Source organism: Pagrus pagrus, assembly GCF_965226575.1.
Source record: "Pagrus pagrus genome assembly, chromosome: 11".
Classification (NCBI taxonomy): domain Eukaryota; kingdom Metazoa; phylum Chordata; class Actinopteri; order Spariformes; family Sparidae; genus Pagrus; species Pagrus pagrus.
Genome location: NC_140195.1, coordinates 3,316,335 through 3,332,977, shown reverse-complemented (window position 1 = coordinate 3,332,977; position 16,643 = coordinate 3,316,335). Strand labels below are relative to the sequence as shown.

The following is a 16,643-nucleotide window of genomic DNA, read 5'->3' as shown; positions in this document are numbered from 1 at the left end:
CAAAAATTAAGTTAAAATTTGAAAATGTTATCTGTAGTTTTGGGATGCAGGAGAAAATCATGCTTGGTCTGAATGGATGGGAAGCCAGTGAGGGATCCCGTTTGTGTCACTGCAGTGAGGTTGCTGTTTCAGATTCCAGATCCTGTGTTGCGTAAAAAACAAAGAAACACAGGTGAGTGTGTGATTTTTTTAAAGTTTTGGCAGGAGAAAAAAAAATTCTCCGAACTCATTCATAGTTTCAAGATTTTCTCCTTGAAATACTTCCTTTTTCTGCTGCCCAAACTTCCTGGTTTTGACACATGAAAAAAAACAAACAAATTCACTGTTTCACACAGGAAAAAAAAGTTTTGGCAGGACATCTTTTCAGAAGAATGTTTGATTCTTTTGGCAGAAAATGCAAAAAAATTTCTTTTTTTCTTTAAATGGAGTGATTTTTTTTCAGAAAAAAAAAAAAATCAGCTTTTTTTTTCAATGTTTAAAAAATCAGCTTTAGCAGGAGAAAAAAGGTGAAACATTTTTCAGGATTTTTTTTGTGAAAAGTGAAAAAAAATTGTTATTTTGACTTGAAATGGAGTGATTTTTTCTTTGACAAAAAACAATTCTCCTGAAAAGATTTTTTTCAATGTTTCAAAAAAGAAAAAGGAGAAAAAAGTGAAATATTTCTCGGATTTTTTTTTTCTCGTGTGAAAACCAAGTGGAAAAAAAACTTTTTTCAACAAAAGAAAGAAGAAAAAAATTGCTGTTTCAGACAGAAATAAAGTTTCGGCGGGACAAAACCTTTTTTTTTTTTTCACGTGTGAAACATGAGTGAGAAATCAAGTGAAAAAATAATTCTCTCAGTTTGAGCACCAGAGGCTGAAATGCAGTCCAGCACCTCCTCATGTTCTGAATAGGACTCAAAGCATTCAGGTGTCTTTCCACAGTTTTAATTTCTCTGTGCAAACTAAACACAAGATACATCGACTGTGTGTTAGCAGGTTGTGCAACATTACTGTCATGTCTCTCTTTAAGGAGGATTGTGTTATAATTGGTGCTGATCTGCCGTCAGTGTCGGTGGAACACTGTGTATCATCAGCCGTCAGATCAAGCAGTAGCATTTAACGGCCTCATTCTGATATACGACCCGGTTCATATTACATCCTAGTTAATGGTTATAATGGTTACTGTCAGTTGGAGCAGCTGAAAGAACAGTGCTTTTTTGTTTTCTTATGTTCAGAAACAGAAACGTTAACTTCAGGTGAAAAAAATCCTCCTGCTACAACTTTTTCCCCCCACTCGGTTTCACACATGCAAAAAAAATTCTCTTAATTTTTTTTTTTTTAATTCAATTTCACAAATGGGGGAAACAGATGGAAAAATAATCCTGGGAAAACCTTTTTTTCCACCAGTGCTCAATTCATAATAATACATTTAGATCAGATTGAGAAAATACATCGGCAGCAAAAAAATAGTTCTTCACTTTCCCCTCAGGGCTCCCGTATCGAAGCGACAGGTTTCCAGTTTGATTGCGAGCAGAGACACTCGTACTGATAAGAAGTGAACTCGTACTGTTGTGAGGAACTTCTCACGAAAGAAAAAAGAAATCACTGAGACAAACACGGAACAAACGAAGCTGCTTCTCATTGGATGTTCAAGGGTTTCCGTTTATATATGTACAATTAAAATCACAGTTTTAACAAAATATAAAATAAATAATATTAACAATACTAAGATAAATGCATTCTGAGTGACCAGTCTGGTGAAGACGAGGCATCTCTTTTTTTAAAATCTGTTGTTTCTGCCTCCGCAGACAACTACAAACATTTGTTTTCCTCAAACTACATTTCCCATGAAGCACTGGGTGTAAGCATCCCATCTCACATAATATCTTTTTTCTTCTATATATGTATTTTTTTTTTTATTAGTTTTCTCATTAATATATCTATATATATTTTTTTGCACCTGGGATTTCCTCCCACCCCTCTTCCTGAATCAACCAACCACAGTTCAGCCCTGCGGCCTCCTGCAGCCAATCAGGAGCAGGCGTCCGAGTGGGCGACAGACAGTGGTGAGGTCAAAGGTGAGAGGTCACAGAGGCAGAGGTCAGCAGCAGCAGTGCCCAGGTAGGCCACCCTGGTGTGTGTGTGTGTGTGTGTGTGTGTAATTATTTGTATCACTATACTCATGAGGACATCTTTGACTTTTGTTTTAAAACTCGGGGATCTTTAGAGAACATGGAGGATCGTTTATCTTCTTTGCTCCTTCCTGATAGTTTCATTATTGACCAGATGATGGTATGAAGAGTTTTTTTGAGGTTGGAAATAGTAGTTATGTCAAAATCCATATAACATAAAAGCAGCATAAATTTCACTGTACTGACTTCTGGTGGAAAAGGAAGAGATAGTTTCATTTCATTCCACTGAATGCTGGCTTTAAATAAAGTTATATACATATAGTTTGATTTAAAGATTTCAGTCATATCTTCATCCACATACAGAAGTTTTCCTTCTAGTCTCTGTGCAGGGAATTATTATCACATGAGCTAATTTAAATATTGTCGAGGCCTAAATTTCAGCTCCAGATTTTGTCTCGTGCAACTTTTGAGTTAAGAGCTTTCAGCTTAACCTGCAAGTTATTTTTGGATTGTTTAGTCTTGAAATGCAAAGAAATTCAATTGAAAGTGATACAAATCTCCATAAAGCAGAAAACGTTCATGTTTGAGAAGCTGTCAATCAACCAAATAATGAATCGAATAATTGTTTCAACACTAAATTAATTACGATTAAAAGAAGAAAACATGTTACATAAATACTGTACATCAAAAGGTTCATATATAAATGGTGTATTGTTCTTGATGTGAATAAGCGATTTGTATATTTTAGAAAACAATCTGTGGAGGCTACTAACCTTCGTTGGGTGTGCACATTTTTTATGATTATGTCTCAGAGAGGTTCATCGTGCCTTTAGAAATGTTTCAGAAGACGGATAACATTCAGAAATACTCCACACTGAACCTGAGGTGTAGATTACTTCTGTTTTGGTAGACTGGGTCATATCTCACTGAGGGTTTATGGTTTGGACGAGGAGGAGAGACAGAGCCCATGAAGTATAGTAACACAAATGTTGTAAATGAATGTGTGTGTGTTGTTTTTCCAAACTCCAGTGTTTTATTGCACCTGTCTGTGGCGTCTGTGGTGTTGCGTTGGGTGGAGATCAGTACAGTCTCAGAGGAAATCTTCCTCTTCTTGCAAAAAAAAAAAAATCCAGGAAGGCGGCAGAGTGGGAGAAACCGAATAAACAAAACAAAGTCAACATAGTTAAAATGTTCCGTATAGTTTTCTCTGAAAAAATAGACGTCTTGTCTGTTTGTAAATCAGTAGTCGGAAGGAAGTGACATCCATCCATTCGTCCGTTTGTTTATCACAGGAGTGAAATGATTGATCCAGCAAATCGAGAGGGGGATAAATAAACAACAGGAATAAGAAACACACTTTTTGTTTGCCGGTGGGGATGGAGGGAGCACCCTGTGTTTTCCAGTTGAAAGATAGAAAAAGAAAAAAGAGAAAGAGGGAATCAGACGGCGCTCATCTTCTTCCCTCTCCGTCAGTCCAGACGTAGAAAACAGTCGGATGAAAAACAAGGCGATGAGGTGGGCGGAGGTCAGGGGACATCCCCTTTAATTGGCTCTTAAAGGTGACTGTATGGTCATAATTGGTTAAAAAAAAAATCCACTTAGAATCCATGGCACAGGTGTGTATGTCTCCCACTGCAATGCATTCAAATCTCCCAAGTAATCATGTGCATCTCCACGTAACACTATATGATATCCCAAAGAAATACTTCCACGTCCAGATCGCCTCCTTCTCCGATGTTGAGGCGAAAAAAGAGCAGAGATGAGGGAGGAGAAGAGACAGAAGACTGAATATAAAGGACAGAAGAAAAGAGAAATGAAAGAAGAGAAAAAACACAACATGTGTTGCTGAAAATCAAACTGACGCACCTGCATGGTAGAAAAATAGAAAATTACAAAAGCACATGATAATTTTTCGACTGTAAAATGTCTCAGTCAGTACATATCTTGGTGTTAGCCAAATTTAAGGGATGCTGGTCAAACTTACGTGAGAAGGTTCATTCTCTAACACTGGGTCAGCATGAGCCCACTGCTAATTTAGTGTTTCAGCGTATAAGCCACAATAATCATAAAAAGAATTTCAGTATCAATCTTCATTTCTTGGCCACAATTCATTCATAAACAAATCTGAAGAGACCCTAATCAAAAATATGTGTTTATGTCATTTAGCGATATCGTTATCAGTGACAAAAATCTGATAATGTTTGATCTCGCTCGAGCTGCATTCACGCAGATTTTTCTGGACCTTTGAATCACATCCTCCCGGACGCCGTTCAAATTCCTGAGGAAGACTGAGAAAGATCATGGCCTCAAAATCCATCATCGGTCAGACTCTATTCGTGAAATCAGTTATTGGCTCATCTTCATTAATTATCTTTAAGTTTTACGCCCTCTGATAGTCTCACTACTGTTTCAGAGGCTCACAAGATAACACTTTAAAATGGATTTATGGATTTAAAAAGAAAAGGTAAAATATAACATTTAAAGATGTAATTCTGTTTCATGATTGAATCAACAGACAACTGTCGGACAGATACTCCTATCCTGATTCGTGTTGTTGCTAACTGCAAGAAACTCGCAAGAATTTTACAAGTGAAAAAGAGAAGAGAGGAAAGGAAAGGAAGATTTAATGAGAACAAAGAGACACTAGTGGGAATAAAAGCAGAGGAGATTCAACTGGAGAGCAGCAACGAGAAGAGGAAACGAGAAGAGAGGAGGTGTTGGCAGCAGAACCAAAGGTTTAGGGTATGGAGGGGAAAAAAGAGAGAAGAAAGTCTTGGCAGTAATCGGAGAGATTTGGGATTCAGGAGGAAGAGTCTGATAATTTCTTTTTAAGTTCTGTCCTGGGAGGAGGAGGAGGAGGAGTGTGAGGGAAGCGATGAAATGGTCTGGCATCAATCCTGTGAGTGCAGGATCAGAAGAGGAGGTGGGGGCGGTGTGGGACTAGGACTCGGAGGAGGTACGCGAGCCGCCGTGAACCAGCGACTTGTAGATGTTGGAGGAGAGGAATCTTGGGTAGGAGTCCCTGTGCATCAGCGTGTAGATCTGTAGCTGGGCGTCTTCAAATGAGTGAGGCGTCGGGTCCTGCATCTTCCTGTTGATCACCTCTCGAACCCGGGCATCCAGACTCACCTGGAGGGGACATTTAGTTTGGTTTAGTGAAGAGAGACGACAACACGTCAAAGGACAAACTGCATCTTTAACTACCATCAGACAAAAAATAACAGCTTCTTTTCTCGATTGCTTACACGCTGCAACCTTTTAACTTAAGATCCCAAACCATTAACACCATCTATGGACTAAGACAGACACAAAAACTATAAACACTATTTATTTTTCACACAAGATTTAGATTTTTGAACTTCACTTTGTGTTTGAGGCAAAGTTTAGCTTTGATGTAAGATTACATGGCGAGTTCAGTTTGGTACGATGAGTGAGCAGTTATCCATTTGTGTTTAGAGTTTTGGGAAATGGAGATTCGTTCCAAGAAATGTGCCTTATTAATCAAGAAAAACTCTAAGTATTGGTGTTTAAGTAGAAATGCAGACACTAGAAAACTCACAAAACACCAGTATCCTCCAAAAAAGGAGGTGACCTACACAGCACGACTGGCTGAATGCATCCTGTTTGGACATCGACAGAGGAGTGAAGCTGCTGCACTGTTGCTGTTTTCTCTACAGAGCCATTCTCTACCATTTTAATTTCCAAGATGTCCTCAAAATACTTGTTTTTTGTGTACTTTTTTGTGTAAGTGTGCTGAGATTAACGTCACAATTAAAAAGCACCAACTAGGAAATATGAGTGTGGATCTTTGGCAATTTCACAATTCGACTCCATTCTGATTCTTGGGCGTCTGATTGGATTCAGGATCGGTCTTCGACTCGAAACAATTCTTGATTAGGAACTCATTTTCTGTTGAGCGACTAGGAAGAGGGGGCATTTCTTTCAGTCTTTTGCACCAGTATACTGTGTGCCAAACAACTCACCAATAAAACTGACTGAGCACAGTGTTATTTTCTCCACCACCAATTATAACCGAGTTGCTTGGTGTGTGTTGGTCAGCCGGTCTCGTTTGTTATTTTGGATCGCTGCTCTGCTCTGTTAACGTTGGTCTACTTCACGCTTGTCTCGCAAAGTTAATTACTCAGTCTTTAAACAACAGAAATGCTTGCAACCGCTGCCATTTTTGAAAATGAACTTCAAAATAACTCGTGTGTGCGCGCTGTAAATTGTCCGGCTGGTGCACTCACCTCCCAGTTCAGTTCTACCTTATTCATTCAGTCAATATCGCGCTATTAACTAACATTTAGAAAAATCTGATTTAAGATTTGTGAATTGATTGTGAGTCATAGGAGATAAAAATCTAGATTCTTATGTGAATGGATCTTTTTACCCACCCCAACAGACTCAATCTCAGTCAATCCATTAATCATCTCACTGTTTCTAGTTCGGTCATTCATGATTGGACAGAAAGATCAGGGTTCTGTACTCAATCAAAACTCACACTGTCTATAAATCTGTCCCTGTACTCTCAGAACTGGAGTCACAGGCTGATTAAGGTTTAAAGTTGTTTTGTGTTCTGCACTTTCGTCATTACTTAACTTCCATAGAGGCATGAACACATACAGTTACCAGCGCTGGAGCGCGCACAGACACACACACACACACACACACACACACACACACACACACACACACACACACACACACACACACACACACACACACTTGGAGTGGCCCCGCAGCGACAGCACCAGCTAGATATTTATAGAACGACAAGCTTTCTGTTATGTTTTCCCTCTGCTCTTATTTAGGAAAAGACACACACACACGCACGCACGCACACACACACGCACACACACACACACACACACACACACACACACACACACACACACACACACACACACACAGGCATCCTACCAAGGTCAGACATGCAGACAGACATCCAGGCAGGCATCTTCTCTGCCAAACTCACACGTCTGGATATCTCTGTATTTCAGTGTGTGTGTCTATAAAAAGCATCTACAGCCAGAAGGTGATGAGAGCAGCAGTTTATAGCTTCCTGTGAACACACTGTACACACACATGCAGACAACTGTACATACAAACACACCAGTGTCGAAACATGCCAACACACACACACACGAGGGTGATGGAGCAGAGCCTCCATACTCATACTAAATAAAGCAACCACTGTTAAACACACACAACAGACACACACACACACTTTTAAAAAAAAAAGCAGTACAGCACATAATGCTCCCCCTATTTCTCACCATAAAAAATAAACTTTAACACATTTACCACGTGTGTGTGTGTGTGTGTTGGTGTGTGTGTGTGTGTGTGCCACAGTACATATCTCTAAGTTTAACCACCAGCAGTAATCACTGGCTCAATCAGCAGGGCAACAACCCTGACCCCTGACCTGAGGTGAATAACAGCTGAAGGGTTCATCATCTGGGGAGCGGGATGTGCTCAGAGAAATGGATAGTCATTAACAAAAATGATGCTTTTGTTACCACGAATATTAACAAAGTAAGTGTTATTGAAATAGCTGTTGGCACATCTTGCTGTAAAAGTCATATGTTGGACACAGATGAAGCAACATCTACACTGCAGAACAAAAATGAATCAGCCCGATCTTTCAAAAGAAAATGTTTTCAAAACATCGTAGTTCCCTAAATTAAACTCATCTCCTGAGACACGAGAACAGACCTTGAGCAACATCCGCCTGATGGTTCAACATCCTGAAGTGATTAACGAGCCATAATCTTTTGGAATTTAAACAATGACACAAGCCTTGAATCTGCATCCCTGAAAACAGTCTGAACAGTCCCAGGGAAGAGAAGAGTAAGATGACTGATGTATCAAGAGATTTAAAGTTTGATTGAGACTTGATTTAACCAGCAGCTCTCCTACCTCTTTTGGCGACAGTATGGAAATGTAGTCCTCGTAGATGGTGCGTGCTTTCTCCTCAATGGTGTTCTTGTTGATTTCCTTTTTGAGGTCTTCGCAGGCCAACCAGAACAGCATGTTCTCCTCGCTGTACTCCGTCCGCAGGAACTCCCGAAAAACATTTCGACCCGCCGGGTTCTTCATCAGCTTGTCGAAGGACTGAGACCACAGCCGAATCTCTTCCATCGTGGGTTTGGTGCTGAGGGAGGAAGAGTGGGAAAAAACTGTCAATTTCTTGATTTGTTTATTTATTCATTCACTATTTCTTGTTGATTTGTTTTTGAATGACTGTCATAATCCAGACTGTACACCCTGTATGCAGCTTGCTGACTAAAAACAGAAATGTGAGAGGAAATTGACTTAGTCACTCAGCATTTTTTGAGATGGTGTTTCTGAGTCAACTAAATGCTTTGGATTCTGTTTCTCATACTAACCCTGCTTGATGCCTCCATTACTGTTCAATGAGGTTGAGTTTGATGAACATTACAGCCTCCTGATTTGTAAGACAGCTTAAAACCTAGTTGTCTGTTCGAGAGAAAATACTCAAAATCTTGAGAAGATCTTTAAAAATCTAAGAATTCCTTCTGTTTCCTGACCTACACAAGTCTATCAAAATATTTTATCAAGTTTGAAACCAAACACAATGAGTGTGTGTGTGTGTGTGTGTGTGTGTGTGTGTGTGTGTGTGTGTGTGTGTGTGTTGACAGTGCAGACTAACCAAGCTTCACAGTTTGGTATGGTTTCCATCTTGGTGTCCTGTGATATTCTCTTCCTCCTGCTCCGCCTCCGTCTCTCCTCTTCATTCCTGAAGGTGAGACTGACATGATAAAACGGCTTTCAGACAGGAAACACGCACACACACATGCATACACTCACACACACACCCACACACACACACACACACACACACACACAGCACAGTAATTGCTCTCAGGGCTATAAACACATGTACAATCAGCCACAAGAGCATTACTACCCCATTTAATGGCAACACTAACCACAGTTATGTTAACAGCAGGGTATGGCAGCAGCTACAGGTGTGTGTGTGTGTGTGTGTGTGTGTGTGTGGTGACACAGAAAAAGAGAGAGAGAGAGAAAGCTATAAATAATTAGTTCCCCCTGTGGGAACTTTATAGACCTGATCACTGTACAGCTACTGTCTGACTAATGTCTGGAGACTCAGTGTGTGTGACTGTGAGCAGGTTTGTCCAATGTATTTCTGTGTGTGTGTGTGTGTGTGTGTGTGTGTGTGTGTACATAGCTAGACTGGACCAAACGCTCCGACGTGTGACTCCTAAAAAAATTGTATGCATCAGTGTTCCGGTGGAAACCACAGGAACTGTGATCGGTCAGCTCGGGCTGATTGTGTTGCAAGTGAAGACAAGATAACGCCACTTCAGGAAAGGCTCAGTAATCTGCTCCTTTTGAGTAACATTAAACATATTTTGGAAAATATCCAGCCAAGTCCAGCGAATCCATTTCTACTCCAAACTCTCTGCTCCCTGTGATCACCACTTTTTTTTTTTTAAATCACAGAGCAAATTAGAGAACATAAACATGACGACTTCTGCTGTTAACGACTGCACAACACTCTTACTCAGTAGAGAGACGAGGCAAACAATGCTACACAACTGTCAAAGGGATCCATCTCCTGAAGGACAGCTTTAACATCACCAGGAAGCGGACACACACAGATGAGCACTGGTGACACAGACTGAGGTTTAGTTCTCAGGTCTCTTCAAGCCTCGCAGACATGATGAAGTGGACTGAAACACTGATAAGGCAGCTGTGTGTCTTTTACAGCTGTGTTAACAGGACCAGAGAGCCGCTCTGCCAGCGTGTGTTTGCTTACATTACAAGTGCACATGTGTGCAAGTGTTCCTTTGTGTGTACTCGTCAGTGTAAATGCAGTGTGTGTGTGTGTGTGTGTGTGTGTGTGTGTGTGTGTGTGTGTGTTTGTCTCCTACCATGAGCAGCTGCAACAGCAGCACCAGCAGAAGCAGCAGGCGTTGGGCCGTTGGGAATTCTGGGTAGTGGTCATGCCGCGCCCTCCTCCCGTCCCGCTCAGTGCAGAGGTCTCGCTGCGACCTCCCCCCATGGCCAGCTCGCCCCCTCGCTCGGCCGGGATCGGACCCGTGTACTGCAGAGACAGAGAGAGAAAGATACCGTGATTTCCTCTGAACTGTTGGGTCGAGCCACAATATAAAAAATACTCTCTCAAGTTGAAATCTTTATTTCGCACATGTACATTTTTTGTTTTTAGAGACCACAAACAAACAAACCAACAAAAGAATAGTGCAAATGAAAACAGGCATTTCTAATAACATGTTGGAAAGGCTTATATCCTGCATTCAAAATCAAACTCAAGTCAAAGTATTAATAGCAAAATGTACTAAAGGTACTTATTTAGCAGAAAAATCATCATTATATACTGTATATTATATGTATTATTCATACATACTACATCCGTATATTGTTAATACAAATGCATGAATGCACAATTAGCATTTTACTGTAGCAGGTGGAGTTGAAGCTACTGTATACCGTCAAGTAGTTAAGTGGTTTCCAACCTAGGTTTTGTCCGACCAAAAAATCCTGTGTTTTCATTCCTTTATGGAGCAAAGTAACTGATAAAAATATTGGGAATAATTCTGCAATACCGTATGTTGTAATGTCATGAAAACATGATATTTTCTGAATGAAAAACTCACACCGCCGCAACCCTAATGAAGAGAGGATCGACAGGAGAAAAGTTCTGCTGCACACATTCTGTATTTATCATCTGATCCTCACTTAATTTCCAGATATCATTATAAATCAGGGCTACTTTGGCCAAGCGTGATATGCAAATTGCAGAAGCTGCATAAAGGTTAAATGTGTGGCAAAATAGCACATTACTGTAGAGCTGCAGAGATGCCCTGGCCTACAAATCTCCTTCTCCAGATGTGAGGAACATGTTTGTTTGGTACGGACCTAAACAAATATCACATCATCATGATTTTAATAGTCTTTTTTTCAGTTAGAATAAAAATTGTGAATCATATTATCGTAACCTCTGTCAAAATAATCACAATAACAAAGGTTTGGAAAAGTTCAGTCAGCTTTTTACTAACAATAGAGGACATTCAGGTCAAATAGGAGGCCGGAAAGCTGCATCCAGTGGACACGAGGAGTAAAACGTCAGGACTCACAGTAAGATGGAAAAGGAAGATAACTTCTCATACTCCTGAAAAACAATGTGTTCCAATATATATAGTCTGTAATGTGTGTCAGGATCTGGAGAAACTTGAGCTGGAACAACACTGCTGGTGTTGGAGGCTAAAAATGGTTCTTCACGTGATCATCTTTGTTTACAGTAATCATCGCAAGGTAGCACAGTTAATGTGACAATCGTGTGCGTCAGTGTCAAATGCTACACGTAGCATGTTTGCCTTTACAGACGATTATGAATTTACAGGAAAGGATCTGAAGTCAAATAATAAAAGCTCTCAGCAGGGTTTGGATAAAATGCATACTTTATTAACTTACTGACTGATTAAGAAATACCGTCTCTCTGAAACAGACAATTAATACCAATAACAACAACTGAATTGTAAATTTCTTTCTGGAGAAGAAAGAGAGATGTGCCCGTTAGATAAAGAAGCAGTTTCAGTGACTTGCAGGCAAAGTTATGAGTAACTTCCTTACATTCAAATCTGCTTTGAGGTTTCTAAGGGGGGGTTGAGCTGGAGAGAGAAAAAAACCAAAAGGGCAGACAGCAGAGCTACAAGAAAGAGAGCTATACAGACACAAATAAGAAAAGAGTGAGAGATGATAAAAGATGAGAAAAAAGAGATTATAGAGTAAAAGAGGTAGAAAGAAAGAGACTCACACATTTAGAGAGCGGGTATGGAAGAAGAGAGAGAGAGAGACAGAGAGAGACCATGTAGAATAGAGGAAGTGAAAGAGAGAGGGTATGGAGACAGACCGGGCAATGTGATGCATCATGTGATTGAGCTGTGATCACACACACATGCACCAACACACACAAAGATGATCACACATACACAAATACACACACACACACACAGGTTTCTCAACTTTGCTCTGTGGAGCCTGAGCCCCTGGTGCACTGGATTTTCAGATGATGTGGCAGGAGGATTTAAAAGTATATTTCCTATTTATATATATATATATATTATGCAAAGCTCAGTCGCTCCACTTCTTAACTAGAATCCAAAGAATAAAAAGAAATCCAAGATCTAATTAAGTTAATAATTTTGGTAGGGCGTGGGCCAGGAACAGTTGAAGAAACAGCTGCAGGGGGGCAGATATACACATGCTGTATGGTTGCACACAGTAACACATGTATGAGCACATAGTGTACTCACAGACGTGCACACAAAAAGAGAGCAAATATGCATATACATAATGAAAAAGCACACAGAGACACGCATACACGCACATAAAGGTGCATTCAGACGGACAAAGAAAAAGTAAGCCGTTGCGTATACGCGCACACACACACACACACACACACACACACACACACACACAGATGCAGATAATTCCACGTCAATGCTATCGTTAGATTGGTTGCGTTTGTTATTTTCACATTTCTCTAAAATGGTGAAACTACGGCTCAGCTGACATCAGCCTCCAGCTGTCGACTGTCTGTGAGTGTGTCTGTCTGCCAGCACGGGGACAGAAGTGGGCTGCTGACGTGTGTGTGTGTGTGTGTGTGTGTGTGTGTGTGTGTGTGTGCATTTGATGTTCGCTGATGCTGGTAAATTAATGAATGAAAACATTAACCTGCAACATTTTCATGTTCATAAAAAGCTGCTGCCTGTTGGGTCTGACTGATACAACACAGTCATAATTCGACATAAAAACCAGTAAAGACTTTTGTCTACTGCCATATATTTCATTCTCAGTTATTGTGTGTGTGTGTTTGTGTGTGTAGCGGGGTGTTGCAGGAACAGTTTGGGTGCCCTGCCAACCATAACCAGGATAAATAAAAGGTTAAAAAAATATTTACAGAGAACAGAGTTAAGATGACAAGGAAGTAAACTGCCTTGTGTGTGTGTGTGTGTGTGTGTTATGTGTGGTTTCTAAGTCTTTCTAATGTCATCTAGCTTAATCAGATCAACACTCCGACCCAAATCTTGTTAAACACACACACACACGCACACACACGCGCGCACACACACAATTCACGTGGAACAAAAGAGGAAGTGAGACATGTGCTCAAAAGGAACTGAACATATTAGCCTGTCTTTTTATTTTCTTTCTTTCTCTCTTTCTTTGTTTCTTTCTAACTTTATCTGTATTTCTGTGAAGTCTGTGTGCTATTTTCTTTTCTTTTCTTTTTCTACTTCTTTCTTTCTTTCTTTCTTTCTTTATCTCTTTTCCCCCCGAGTCTCTTTTTTCTTTCTTTCTAACTGAAGTGGTAATGAACCTTCTCGAGTTCAGTCATCAGCTCGAGAACACATGAATTCACACACACTTTTTGTATAGACTTGCCTTTTCTCGCGTACACACACACACACACACACACACACACACACACACACACACACACACACACACACACACACACACACACACACACACACACAAAAGGAGGAAATGTGATAGCTCAGTGTTATAAAAGATGGGGCGGGTGATAAAAGAGGGGAAGGGAGTGCTCCTCTGTCTTTGCTCGAATAGTGCAGGTAAACTGTGACATCATTACAGTGTGTGTGTGTGTGTGTGTGTGTGTGTTTCTGGAGGTGTGTGGTTTTTGTGTTTGCTCCAGTAGTGAGCACACACACACACACCCACACACACAAACACTATAATTCACTGTATATCTAAGGGTGAATGTTTCATGCACAATCTCCAGGTCACTTTTAGCATTAGTCCTCTGTGATCACCTGCTCTGTACTGTGTCATCTCCTCATGCTCTGGCGGCACAGATGGACTCACATACCATGCCAATACAGCAAGATGAAATTTAAATTCAGAGAGAGAGAGACACTGCCAGGGCTTTTGTGTACTCCATTTACATCTACCAATACACACACACACAGACACACACATAAATACACACATATACACAGCTGCACCTGCCAGCAGGGTTTAAGTAATTAAGCGCTCATTTTAAGTATTAATCTGAGAGATTACTGCTCCGTAATCTCACCACACGATTGCCAACAGCTCTCTGTGAGTATGTGTGTGTGTGTGTGTGTGTGTGTGTGTGTGTGTGTGTGTGTGACAGAAAGGTGGGGGTCACAATGACAGATCAAGAGACAGAAAAAACAAGATGAAAGAGGACGAGTAATTAAGTAGAAATCTGTCTTGAAAAAAACTTTTAGGTTTACTGACAGCATTTTAATGTATTTTTAAAAAAAAATACAACAAATGAGACTCTGAGGGACAGAACAAGAAAGTCCCTGTGTTTCCACAGTACTGGCTTTTGTATGTATTGTCTGAATAAGAAAAATGACACTGAAATGAACAAATTAAGTTTTTCTGATGATTCTTGAGACCCCCCGACTCTTCCTTTGGTGCCTCCATCAGACCAAAATCTTTACTTTTAAAACAAATACAAAATGTTAAAATAATATATAAAAATCAAATCTATTGGTTGTCATGCACTAACTCTGTATATTCATGCTCCCCAGAGGAACTACGCTCAGGACAAAATGAATTGAACTTCAGAGATTAAAGTTTCCATAAAACAACTAGTAGAGAGTGATTTGCTTTGGCATAGTTACATGTTTTCTATAAAAAGAGGAGGCTAGTGAAGAACAGACCAACTACAAGTAAAAGCGTCTGCAATTTTGCCACCCGGGGGCAATCAGCACAACTTTCTCTTCGCCTGTCTGTGCAGGTGTACGTGTTTGAGGTTTAATATTTCACAGTATAGAAACCTAAAATGTAAGAGTTCTGTTAACTGTAGCATATTTTTTTGCTGAATACTGGGAAGAGTACAGAGTTCACTCTCGACTGAGGGTCATTGAGGACACTGGACGCATTAGTGAAGAAAGCAGGAGACCCTCTGCAGATTCTTTGATTTCTACAAAGACAGTAAAAGAAAACTGTCAATATATGCTGACTGACTTCTATTGTTCATGTATTCTTCTGCGCTCAATGTATGTTAATTGTTGCTGATCTAAAGACAATTTAAACTGGCAATACACAAGTTATTTGCTTAACATACCCTTATGAAGTAAATGTTGATTGTATAATGTATGACTATTGAATAAGGACCGTACCAGAGTTCGGATCGGTTCCCTTAAACCCTTTTTTTTGTGCTTGTCTGCCACCAGGCACGAAATGTCTCAGAGAGTGAAGGCCGACCGGTGATCCAGTCAGGCTGGCACCATTTCATGGTTCTATTATGGACTAAATGAAGGGATAAACTGTTCTATGTTGTTGGTAGTTGCTACTCTGAGGAAAAATGGAAAATGATCTAGTTGTCTTTGCGACAGCGGTGCCACTTGGAAACACAAGGCGGTAGGAAAGTATTCTGCCTCAACCTAAAGGTCAAACTGCAGCAGGTTTGAAACGTCTCAATGTCAGACAGTACTCTTAAATATGTGTTTATACAAGTATAGACGTGCTAAAAATCCAGGTACCCTGCATGGAAAAGAGATTCTACTGTGGAGAGATTTCCCTGAAGACACTTGGATCTTAGATCGCCAACCCCTGTCCCAACCCTGCAGATCAAATAAAGATATCCCTACTGAACAATCAATCAAGACTGACCATCTTAACTTCACCTCACGCTGGTTAATTATTCGTTGTCATCGGCCCATTTCCAACATATCTGACTTGTGCAACACTACTTCCGTGAAACTAAGGAATTTAAAGAGAAAAATTCCAGTGTGAAAGAAAAAAAGCCAATGGTGAGATCTTTCATCTTACTATTGTAGCTAAGGTAGTGACGTACATCACATAACACAAGTTACTTACGGAGGTATGTGTATAACTCAAGTTATAGAAGTAACGTAGTGATTTTAACCGAATCCACTATGTTTTCTGAAACCTATCCAAGTAGTTGTAGTACTGTAGTGCCTAAACCGCAAACTTACGACCAAGGTCCAGTACACCTGTCGCTTGTACGCAACGCTCATGTTTTAGTGATTGTTTTGGGAGTCCCTGGCAATCAACTATCAATCTGGCAATCAATTTCCTCATTATCAGCTGTAGTTACTCGAGTTGCCACTGCTTCCATTTTCACCCATTTAAACAGTAAATTCACTAAGTTTAAGTGGACCAGTGTTCCACTGTGTATCTGTTTAGATCAGTGTTTTTGTTTCTTGTGAGTCTTATTTTTCCCCAGTCCCCCTTTTACAGCAGTGCAGGTGGATTTTTAGTGAGTCACGCCTCACATCCAGTGCAGGAAAGAGAAATGTTTTATGGAGGAGGGGAGCTTCTCCAAACTCCTGTCCTGACATGTTAAACACTGCCAAAGCTTTGCTAATGCACTGTTTAACACACACACACACACACACACACACACACACACACACACATATGCTTTATACTGTATTTTCCTCTCCTCCCGCTCTTGGTCTGTCTCTCTTCATTTACTCTTTCTTTGAAAATG

The 16,643-nt window shown here is 40.3% G+C and overlaps 1 protein-coding gene across 6 annotated transcripts in view; it reads right to left on the bottom strand.

The window, feature by feature from the left end:
• Positions 1-1,622: 1,622 nt before the first annotated feature.
• rgs19 (regulator of G protein signaling 19) overlaps positions 1,623-16,643 on the bottom strand; it is a 34,414-nt gene continuing 19,393 nt past the window's right edge. For 5 of the 6 annotated variants that reach the window (XM_084366077.1, XM_084366079.1, XM_084366075.1 and 2 more), the window contains 4 exons: positions 10,036-10,208; positions 8,787-8,885; positions 8,033-8,267; positions 1,623-5,242 (listed from right to left, as the gene is read on the bottom strand). In XM_084366077.1, the coding sequence (XP_084222203.1) occupies positions 5,054-5,242; positions 8,033-8,267; positions 8,787-8,885; positions 10,036-10,208 (696 nt within the window). In that variant the 3' untranslated portion in view covers positions 1,623-5,053. The remainder of the gene's footprint in view (positions 5,243-8,032; positions 8,268-8,786; positions 8,886-10,035; positions 10,209-16,643) is intronic. The other variant, XM_084366076.1, reaches the window with a different exon arrangement.